General features: G+C 38.1%; 1 protein-coding gene across 1 annotated transcript in view; it reads right to left on the bottom strand.

The window, feature by feature from the left end:
- Positions 1-12269, bottom strand: part of LOC121943021 (peroxisomal sarcosine oxidase-like) — a 67337-nt gene that overhangs the window by 17134 nt on the left and 37934 nt on the right. Inside the window, exons 3-5 of the mRNA XM_042486378.1 lie at positions 11211-11424; positions 6322-6504; positions 1957-2109 (exon numbers count right to left, since the gene is read on the bottom strand). Of these exons, the coding sequence (XP_042342312.1) occupies positions 1957-2109; positions 6322-6504; positions 11211-11424 (550 nt within the window). The remainder of the gene's footprint in view (positions 1-1956; positions 2110-6321; positions 6505-11210; positions 11425-12269) is intronic.

The following is a 12269-nucleotide window of genomic DNA, read 5'->3' as shown; positions in this document are numbered from 1 at the left end:
CTGACACATACAGTGTCACCAGAGACGAGAGGCACAGCGAGGAGGCTGACGAATTAAAAGAGCTGGAGCTTTTTTTCTCTACAGGATATTCTGATTTAGAAAACTTTCTGTCAGGTCCCTGAAGTGAAAATAACAACAAAAGCCAACAGAGTAAATAAAATGTTCCTCTCCGCTTCATTGGGGGATTTCTTTTCCAAACTATGTTAGATGGTCATATAGTAGCTCTGGTTACTGTGTCTAAGAGTGAATAATAAGAGTGACGTGGCATCACCATCTTTCCACCTCTCTCTCCCATGCATGAGGTCTGTTCTTAGGCTGCGAGCTCCTGCTGGCCGGCCATAATGCCCAAAATAGCGATGTGCCATGAGATGACATCAAAACCAGCACAACTCCCACAACTGATCTCATGCTGTGACAGGACAAATGGCATTTTACTCTAATTTTTTTAGCACTGTTTTTATTCTAAATTAGACAAATATGCAACTGTAGTAATGTGGTTCCAAAAAGCAACATTCTAGGCAAATTCTGCACTTATCCTTCATCCTGTTTTTTAATGAACATTTTATAATGAACAGATTTCAGTGCTTAGGTGTGATGCTCTTCTGTGAATGAGCAGGGTTCAAGTGATTAAAATTAAGTACTTCTGGTAATACAAACAATCTATACATGTTTATTAATGTTAATTTTAAATCAAGGAAAAACACAGAAACAAAAAATATCACTAACTGAAATATACTGTATACTAAATACCATCTATAAAAAGTATTCACCTCCGTAAAAATTTTGCTGCCGACTTTTTTTATTCTGATCAACCAGAAACAATCTATAAAGGCAGACACCATCTGAATTAAGGACTTCAGTATAATATTTTCATGGCCTAGGAAAATTCAGTTAATGTATGAACATGAGTTACTCATCTCAAAGGCAGATACTGACACAAAACCTGCCCTTATATGGTATTTAGGGGGTGTTACCTGTGCTAACAGGTTACTTATGATCAGTGGAATTCATCACTGAGCACACCTGGTCAGAACAGATTGGAATGGTGAAGAGCATTTGGTGTACCTGAAGTTGACTTATATTTTTACCAGAAATGTAGAGAAAACACAAGAGAAATTTAAGAGAATGCTGCTGGATGAAGCCCAGTGTTTGTTTTCTTTGTTGTAATGAGCTGTAATAGCCGGTGGCCATTGTTTCACACGGACCATTCCACATTATGTCACCTACCAGTGGGACAGTCTGATAAGGCACGTAGCATTCTGTTAGTTGTATGTTTTCTACCTCTTGAGCAAAGTGCCCTTTTTCTCTGGTCTTGTTCCAAACATATTTGCGTCTCTATGCTGCAGAGACAGCCTAGTTTTATGTGAGGGCATTCTTTATATCTGTGAAATACTTACTTAACAATCCTTTCCCAGGATTGCAGACTGAACCTTTATATAAAAGATGATTAGTTTTTCCAACACTTGTCACAGAACAAGAAGACTCCAAAGTTATAAACTGACTCAAAATTTTAGTTACATAGCAATATCTGGCAAACAGGAGCTAGGCTCCTTAAAAATTAAACTTGTTTTTGTATTGTTTTTATTTTGAAGTCAAAAGCTACATAAGGCCACTTTGATAATTATGTAAAATATATTCCTACTTTTGAAATATGTCACTGTAAGTTTGTTAGCCAAATGCTTTTATGTTGAAAAGACACCACATGCAGTTAGTGCATTAGTGTAGGCATGTATCTTAATTTGATAAAGAGCTGTGTTTGCTCCAGTGCTCCCAGCACTGGATTTGAAAAATGAAGTTAAATGATCAACTAGAAAAGCAGATAGATAAAAATGCATTAAAAATAAATTCTCATTATTAAAGTCCACTTTATACCATTACCATGAATATTTAAGGGGCCTGACAGAATGTAGAGTTTCTCCTCTAAGTCACACTTGAGAATTCAGTACTGTTGAATACCTTCACCAAGCCTGGGTACTCATTGGAGGGGAGGCCATAGATGTGCTCGTTGGCCTCCTTGCCCTCAGTCAGCAGGAAGCAGGGAAAGCGTTGCTTCACGTTGTATGTTCCGGGAACCTTCTCTTTCCAGTAGCACACATTGATCTTCACCACCTGTAGTCATTAAACCAGGGAAATTATTAGTTGCAGCCAAGGCTCCAGAGATCTGTCTACCACTGAGGACCAAATGAACTGTGTATACAGTACTGTAGTTTTGATGTACAAAGCTCCTTAATTGAAATTCAGAGGGATGGTGGCGCTCCAACAACATAACAACATTTGTGGGTTGTTGTTGTTTGACAGTGTCTACCAAAACTGTTTACATATTTATGACTAGAAAATTGATATAACTTTTGCCATGGTCATATGTTATTAACATTGTGCTTTGGTTAGATGCCTTTCTATACTTTGAGATTTAAGAGTGTTTAGGGGCTTTATGATGAAAGAATATGATTGCCATGCTTGTGCCAAGTTATTTCTCTTAAGTTGATTCAGCAATTTTTTTGTTGATATTATTTGTTACTCAGATTTTGCACAAAATTTAAGCATTTTTGATCACTTGAGAACTGATTAAAATAGGAAAAAACAACAACAAATTATTTTTTTTAAATAAATTAATGATATGTATAATAAAAAATTTTTTAGTGACTGGATGGCAAGCATTCCTGTTCCATTGGAAACCGCAGAAAGACCCAATTTTGTCACTATACCGATGAAAGTCATCCATCGTCTAGATGAATGAGTTCTTGTGTTTGTAAAGTTTCATATGAGACTGTGACTATCCTAGCGGTCACAGTAGGTCATTTTATACAGTGATGTCAAGTGTCAGTAAGTGATCTGGCTACTCTGGGTACTAACATTATTATACATGAATACATTTGGGCTCATTGAATCTGCAAGAGTCTCAGCCTTCAAGTCATTCCCAATTTATGCAGTTTAATACTGATTATGGATCCCAGTGTGCAGCAATATTCAAATATAATTGGCAAAAATAACATATTTGTATTGTATAAGAAAAACTACGTCTTCTGTAAAAAACTGCATAAGACTAGCATAAAGTGGGCATGTCTATAAATGGGAGAATCCTGGGTACTCAACGGAATCTATTTTCATTCAGATATTTGAAGGTGAGAGGTTAAGGGCCGACTTTAAAAATGACCATATCAGTTATTCCTCTGAGCCTAACTTTGAAGTATTATTTACCTCCTTTCCCTTCAAGCTAGATGGTGCCAATGGAAACTTTAGGTCCTCTAGTTTCATATGATACCAGAGAAATACCAGAAATGTATTGGAAGGATAATCCCTTGAGATGTATCATCTAGTTTTCCAGGGGGTCCTTATAACAAACAAACAGAAAGTACAAAAACAGAGAATACAATACAAGCAAACCCATAACAATACAAACATTAAAAAAAGCTCTCCCAGGCCTAGCTAATTCCAGTACCACAGCAGTATCTTCACTTTAATTTAAGAACTCATTTCCACTGCAGCCTCTGACAGATAGTTTTGCTTTGTCTGTCATCTTGTGGACTTTGTTTTTTAGGTTCTCTGTTTGTGTTTTTTCTTGGTTCATGCATTAATTCATGTTTAGTCTGTTTCCTGTTTAAATTGTAGGGTCACTCCTCATGTTGTCATGTCTGCTTATACTTCCTGTCTTTGTGTGTTTTCCCCAAGTGGCAAACCTCAAAGGTTAAAAAAAATGAAGCCAAATTGGGAGTGCCAACAACTGCATTTCCTCTAATGGCCACTTGAGGCTGACTCCAAAACTGAGTCAATCTCCATCCCTGTATGTCCTTATATGTTTACAGCATGGTAAAAAAAAACTATTTTGGTATTCTTCATAGCTTAATGCAACATTCATGACAACTGTATGGGAGTGAAGATTTTTCTAACTCATTCGTTTACATTTTATTAAGACTTAGATTTACACATAATTAGGGGCAGGCTGCTTTGAGTGACAGGCTGTCTGATGATAGTGTTCTCAGCTTCTCAGTCAGATTTAAAAGTCCTCTTTTGAATTGTGAATCATGAAATGTATCATATCAGTCTTTCTAAAGTGACGTAGTATATGAGCTGACTGTTATCAGGAAGTGGAGGAGATGGTGGATGATGTCACTTATTTGAGATAACCTGTCATGCTGCAAACCACTGGTTGAGACCAACAAACAACAAACTCGGTTGGGATTTAGCCAGTCATTGCAAAGATTTTGCTACACTTCCAGTGGGGATTGTGCCCCCAAAACCAGATGTTTTAAGCCAAAATATTACCTTTAATATTACCTAACAATAACCAAATTATTTTTGCGTCTTACCACAGCGATGATGCAATATGAAGTTTTAATGAATCTGCTGGACAACAATGTGCAAATGCAAAGTACTGAAGAATTTGAATTAGAACCAAAGTGCAAATATGCTTTTTCATAAAATATTTAGGGAGGCATGTATACAAAATCAAGTAACAGGCAAAACTGCATTACAAGCTTCTACCCAGATGGAAGTAAAACAACCTGCTGGGCCAACCTGCGTATGTAAAAGCACTCATGTGAACACTTGATCTTCTATTTAAACACTGTTGGTGATCCTGTTTGATTGGAGACACCCCGTCCATGCACTTGACTCTATGACCTGATTGTGTTGCAAGAAAAAGGCTCCTAAGGGGGTCGAATTTACAAAGAGTTCATCCTCTGAGCAGTATTAATGTGCTGTGCTCAGTCTGTGTATTTACTTTTCAGAACAGTGTTTTCAAACAGATGGTGCAAGAGGATAGGTCACAAGGACACCAAAAAACATTAGGGACCATAAATATCCACATCTAATATGATGGAAATATGACTGCAGATTTCCCAGATGTTGGCAAGAGTGTTGTTTAGATGGCATTTTTGGCCTGATGGTAGCACTAGAGGGGAGATCAAGGGGTCATGATAGTCCCGAGGAAATTACCTCGAAGGCATTCGAGTGTTCATACAAATTGTCATGGCAATCTTGGTCTCTGAAGTTGTTGGATATGCATAACCTCAGATATGATGGATATATTGTCAGATATTTTATATTTTTTGTAAAATTACACTTGTTCTCTGCAAGAGGCCCCACACCTGAATGAACACACACTGGCACAAAATCAGCAGCAATAAAGCCTCATGCTGGTTAAACCTTAACTACAAACCTCCATCACACCTACTCCATCCTCCTTATTACTGTGTTTCTGTCTAATAGAAGTGCAATTACAAAAGTAGCTCTGCTCTGGTGAAGTGAGAATTGAGATTTAATGAAATGTACACATGATTGTACAAATGACGTCCATCTGAGGGTGGCAATAATAAGGACACATTGTTCAGGAGCTTTCAGTGTAATGAACTAACCGGCCTTGCACTCATTCCCAGAGACCATAAAAATTCAGACAGAAGTGCTCCAGCGAGCCAATGAGCTCCGAGCCTGTGCTTTTCTACCAGCTCACTCAGGCATGGCATTCCCCAGGCCCCCCAGCCTGCTGCTAACCTGAATAATGCAATTGCAATATCAACTGCAATTCTCCACTCTAACAGCTGTCTGCTTGTTTTCCCATCACCTTCTCTTTTCAGCCTGTGTGGCATATTGCAAGATGGAAAACACCGCTGTGCTGACTAAGGCCTCTGAGCTGTTTAAATATGGAAGAAAAATGCTTATGTGTCTATGGCATCTTCGGGTGAGCATTTAAAGGGGAGGCAGGGCAACATGTGCATTTTAGAGAAGGACAAGCTGAAGTTGCTAGACATGCATACACCATATCCTACCAATGCATTTCCATACATAAAACCATGACTGTGCACACCTCATGCATGTTCAGACCATGCATACACTTGGTCGTTTAGAATGAGCTGAATGTGATATAGTGAGGTGGAAATTAGGCTTGGGTGGTATCATGGTATTGAGGTATACCAGGGTATTTAGAAATGGTATGGGAAGTTTTTCAACTGGCCTTTATTCTTTAACAGCATAATGAAATTCCTGAAATTCAGTTCTGGCTTTTGGTTTTGGTGTGTCAACCCAAGATTTATAGTGAGTGACCCATTCTGGTCTCCCCTTGGAAAAAATTCTGAGTGCTCACAAATTCAATCTCTTCACAAAGCTCACATTGTACTCTAGAGATGTATTCACCTCCTTGTGTCCCGCAGGTTTGATATTAAGTAAAATGATCACACATTATGGTCCATGCTTAAGAAATTAAAAGCTGGCTTTTGGTATCATGTACATGTATGTTAAACTCTAGAATGCAAACACTATACTGAAATTCATACTTGAGTACAATACATATACGTAGGCAGCTATATTAACGTGAAATTGAAGTACCTCAAGTGGCAACTGTAAGCCGGTGTGGGCCAACAGTCTATTAGCCCATGGTCCAGCAGTTATCACCACACGCTTGGCTCGATAAACGCCGTCAGATGTTGAGACTGTCACAACAGGGCCAGGCTTTATGTCCATTACCTTCTCTTTGTCTCTTATGATCCCACCCAACTTCTGGAACTGCCCCTGGGAAACAAGAAGATCAGGTCATGTGTTAATGAAAAACCTCCATTGCAATCATTTGTTAACCTGTTATTAGGGGCTGTTAAATATAAAATATAGATTGATGAGTAATGGCTGCTAAAAGCATCTTAATTTGCCTTATCACTTAAAGAATGCAATTCCAAAACGAAGAAAACAAATAAAATCAAAATACCCTGCTGCTGAAATTGTAAAACAATTTGTACTTTTAGATAATAGTACCAAAAAAAGATGATAATATTTCTTCAGGGAGTGCAATTTGACAGTGTGGACCATTACAAAGGGACTGGGCTTATTGAAGGGTCAATGACCCACCTTTTTTGCAACCCTAATGGTTCAGTCTGCCTCTGCTATATTTTTGCCCAAAGTATATGTCCAAGCCCACACTGCCATCCTGGTCCTGATGAAGCTCTCTGCGTTTGTAGAAGAAGAAATTAGGTTTCCAAATGAGAAAAGAGAGAAAGAGCAAGTGAAGAGAGAAGATGAGAGAAAACAACTCCACACCAAGTTCTCTCAGAAGAAAGTTGGGCAGCTGTAAGAATTAGCTGGAAAAAGACAGTAACGTCAGTCAGCTTATGTCCCACAGATGGTAATCCACGTCTGAGGATATCTTACCTTAACAAAGAAAGACACTAGCAGAGGGAAATATTTGAAAGGTGTTTGGTAGACAGGTGGTTGGCATATATCAATATCGTTTGATGGTAAATCAGCTAAAAGAAGAAAATTCTAAACTTAATTTTCAGGTAATTCGAGCCAGATGCATAAAACTCATATTCATGTCTAAAAGTGTGTATAATTACAATGACAGAAAAATGCATATGAATTATTTTTCTCAGATTAGTAAAGCTGCATGTACATAAGGTACTCAATCATTGTGGGGATGAGCGCACATGCACAGACCTTATTTCCACTCCCACAGTGGGCCATAAATGAATGTAGAAACGTAGAAATGTAACCCTAACCCTAACCCTAACCCTAACCCATGATGATCAATGATTCATGTACAGCTCTCACGTTGAGACAAATTTGACAAAGAACTTCAGGAGCAAATTAAGTGATCACTAACAGAGAGATGATAGCTCAAATGAAAAAAAAAAAAGAATCATGAAATCCAATAGTGATAAAAATTTTAAGGTTTTTTTTAAGTTTATAGATGTTCCTTTAATTGACATTTTACGCAACACTGTGTAGAAGTATCAGTGGGTATTTTATTATGCCTCCCTGCTGGCAGAAACCAAGGCAGGAGGTATTATGTTTTCGGGTGGTCTGTCTGTCTGGCACATTCTTGTTAACATGATATTTCAATAACGCCTTAAAAGGGTTTCTTTAAATTTAGCATAAACATCTACTTGGACTCAAGGATGATCTGATTAAATTTTGGTCAAGGTCCCCTATGACCTTGTCTGTCTCATTATTGTGAACTCAATATCCCAAAGAACCTTGTAGTGTATGCTTGAGGATGATTTGGTCCCCAGATTTTGTGGCGGAGTGAGTGCTCTTAACTTTCATGCTACTCTTTGGTACAAGCAGTTGCAGACACGCTGCAGCGGCAAAGAGGAAGTGAGACTCTTTACCATAAGGCTCTGAGATATCTTCATCGTCTCTCTTCTGCTTAGAAGTGGTAAATATATAGCCCAAAGCAACCTAATAAAATACAGTCTCCGGCTTTTGTTTGATAACTAATGTAGGCAAAAAAAAAAGTTGCACATTTGCGATCTGTGGTTAGCGCTGTTAAGCTTATTTACTATGATACATGAATGCCGCTGTCACACTCAGTATGTTTGGATAATGTTAGAAAAATTCTAATTAAAATTGTTGTGTCTAATACTGGACTTTTAACATACAAGTAAAACTGTTAGTCTTTTTTGTACTAAGCTGTACTAAATTGAATTTCTCAAAATTACCTCGATAATGTGATGAGATGAGGGACATACAAGTTGAAAAGGTAGTATTTCATATTTGATTTAAATAAAAAAGTCTCACACCAGCCAACCCTCTTCTCTGATAAATAAAGCATCGTCCCACAACCTGTTGTGGATACAGAAACATATTTTAGCCACCTAAAAATGCCTCATTTTAAGTGTACTATATGTGTATATGAATGTTATCCCCTCTTTAGCTTCCACAACAGCTGATGGCGGCAGCAGTAGAGCAGCAGCTCTGCCGTTCAGTGGAGTAAAATGACAGTTTTCTTCAGTGGAGTCTGGTGTTTTTGATATAACTACTTCAAATCCCTGTCAGTCTGCTGTCTTGCAATGTAAAGTGGGGAAAATACTTTATTTTAATCAATGAAGGCAGAGTTTGCTCAGCCTCATTTGATAAATGTATGTGACGCAGCGGTTTTCTGCCCTGAAGTTATTATAAATAAACAGTTGTGATTGTAATTGGGTCTATATCATAGACTCTATAAATAGTATAGGTTTAAATAACAAGTAGCTGAAAGAGGACATATCTCCACCTGTTGGGCAGAGTGGGACATACTTCTGTCAATGAATGGATTCTTTCCTGGTGCCTGTATACTAGGACAAGGACAGTAGTCCAATTAAACGATCTAATTGAGCTATAACCATAGCTCCACTAAACTGTGCATGAAAACATACTGACTGAACGTCCTGCTGAGCCCCATTCAAACTTTAAAACTCTATATGGAAAAGAAAAAAACCTGAGTAGTCGAATGTTTGTACTGAACTGCAGACTTTGATTTGCCTGGCATTATTCTGAGTCAGATACAGCCCTACTGATGTGTATCTGTTTAATCTGTTTTATCAATTTTCCCTCTGAAGCTATTCAAAAGTAAACTTGGCATTTGTATCACAATTCAATGCAGGTTTCAGCCAGCCAGTGACTTGATCAAGAGTGTCTGAGTGTGGTCATGAGACTGTTTAGGGCCCTAAACAGACCTGAGCTGCCCTTAGTTTGTGTTGGAACTGAGAGAAAAAGAAGATATAAAGAAATGTGCTACTCTGAGATAATACTAAGGACAAGAGGCTTTTAAAAAGCCATTGAACATAAATGCACGAAATAATAATTTACCTTTACCTCTCTTAAAAGCTTTTTTTCACAATTGACCGCTGCCCCCCCAGAAAAAAAGAAAAAAGGCAGCTGAACAATCTGTCGGGTCAATTGAAAATGGCACATCACTGAAATAACAAAGCAGTGTTTTGTGCTTGACCTGGCAGCCATGGATGAGTCTGTTCTCCTCCACTACCTTCTCTCAGTGCACACAGAGTCCACTAATGTGAATTTACTGCTGAAAGACATTCCTGCTGTGAGCTATTATTAGATTAAAACAATGAGCATAAAATATGTTCAATTATCCACATCTTGGTATTTTTTAGCCCAATTCTCACTAGTTCTTTGGTATTTGTAATTTTGGCTGGAGCAGGTTTCTTTAATGAAGACACAGCTGTCTGCCATGAACCCTGGAACAGACATCAAGGTCAATCAATCTTTTATTGAATTATTTACTTAAATAGCACACCGACCAATTTACATTGATGATGATGCATAATATGTATGTATGCATTAAAAATGCATCTGAAAGGGTCATGCCTTTTATCACATTAAGACACTATGTGCACTTTCACATTTATAAAGGAAAGAAAGACCTTACAATATTCAAAATCTTTGAAAAACTCAGGATTGGGAAAGTTTAAGAATGAACTTTGTAAAACTCCATAATTCAATTTTATTCCAGTCATGCATGGAGTCATGAAGGCAATTTAAGAGAAAGCCATAGCTTTTAACAACTTGTATTTTATTTTTGTAGTATTGTCTATCAGTTTTATCAGTTATTATATTGGCCTCACCAAATAGGCTGAGATTTAGGAACACTTGGACTTCACTAACTGCTTACTGTTAAGCAGTGTTCTTAAGATATCGCGTGCACAAAAATGAGACAGATGGAGTCACAGTGACCTTGACCTTTGACCTATGACCACAAAAATCTAAAAAAGTTTATAGGTTAGACCAAGTGGATGTCTTTGCCAAATTTAAAGAAATTCCCTCAAGGTGTTATGGTAACTGTGACTGAAGCAGGAGGTGCATCAGTATTTACAACTGTTAGGGGAATAATTTTACCACTAGCCTTTGTTTTCCAAATAGATTTGGCTAATCTGGGATACAGAAAAGATGTATGTACAGAAATTTGTGCCTGCCAAAATGTTAAAAAGTTAAAACCTTTGAAACACATAGCAGAGTTCCCACACATTTTCATGGACAAAATTTGAAAACTTTTCCATGACACATGATAACAATTTTTTTTCTTACTTTACTCGCCAGGTGTTTTTTGGACAAACATAATTTCAGCTAGCTGCATACATAACGGGAGAGACGGAATGCAGGGAGAAAATGGAGAAATGTATGTGATGTTAAACAAAACATCACACATCGACACACATTAGAGCTAAGTGATGTTGTCAGCTGCAGAAAATAATTTAGCTGTTGTGTAACATAACTTGAAAGGTTATTCACAGACAGTTACAGTAACACTTTCATTCCACACAATAAAATTCCATGATTTTTCCAAAACTTTCAGAGATTTTCTTCTAATTTCATGACTTTTCCAGGTTTCCCATGACCATGGGAACCTTGACATAAGGACACGCCTTTGCCTCAAATGACATCACACTGAGTGTTTCATTTCCTCAGTAGATCACATGTTTGACTCATGTTCAGTATCTCTATTGTACCTGTACAGCCTTGAGTGCACGGTCGGCATACAGAACTCCAGCAGTTATGTCCACCACCGCTTCGTCTCCCTCTGCCAGGGCGACATGGGGGATGTGTTGGCTGAAATTGTCACTGTTAAGGATCATGATAGGAACCTTGTTCCTCTGAAGAGTGTTCTTAAACAGCTGGTAACTCTGGCTGTTCTCTGGTCCCATCACCAGGAGCCCTGTTTGTCTGAGAGGAGAGATAAATGGAGATGAAGGTGGCATCTTGTTAAGAAATGGTCAAGACACATGAAACCTTTATAAATCACCCACTATGTTACAATGGGAGTGCTAATATAAAAGGACAGCTGAAATCCAGAGGACATACTGGTAAGTGTGTTACAACAGTCAAACAGGGAAGGGACTACAAAAAGTGAACTTCACACTGGTTGGATGCTAAGTGTAAGCACAGACAAAATATTGGTAAAATCCTCACAGCTTAAACTAGAACTGTTGCCTTGCAGACTAGTCAAGTTGAACATACGGTTTACAACCCTGTCTGCGAAAACATGGGTACTTCACAAACATCTTTCCACCAGCTGCACAGAATATCTATACAATCAGCACAGATGGGGTCAAAGTGACCTTGACCTTTAAATTCTGACCACGATTTCTAATCAGTTCATTGTTGAGACCAAGTGGACATTTGTGAACAGACAACCCAAGAATATAGTGCCTCCAGCTACAGTTATTGTTGGTGTGGAGGTTTAAAAATGGTATGCATGCACAGCTACAGTATGGTAGGTCAGAGTTGAACAAAGAAATCAGTCTGCAAAACCTGATTTAAATTTACAACAAATAGATGGATTGTAATTTAAATATGTACGCCTGTTTTCTCTTCCAAAGCAATTTGGCAACATTTTATGTGACCGTTTAACCACTTTGAACTAACCATGTCAAGAGCACAGTCCACACGTAGAAAACTCAGAGACAAAGGTAAAACCCTGGTAGTAAAAATCCAGAAATTGCCTAAAAGAACCGTGTCTTTAGGGCCAGGCCACATGGACCTGCTAGTTGGTCCCTGGGCAAAAAAAA

This window comes from Plectropomus leopardus, chromosome 5 (genome assembly GCF_008729295.1).
Source record: "Plectropomus leopardus isolate mb chromosome 5, YSFRI_Pleo_2.0, whole genome shotgun sequence".
Lineage (NCBI taxonomy): Eukaryota > Metazoa > Chordata > Actinopteri > Perciformes > Serranidae > Plectropomus > Plectropomus leopardus.
This window is presented reverse-complemented; position numbering and strand designations above follow the sequence as displayed.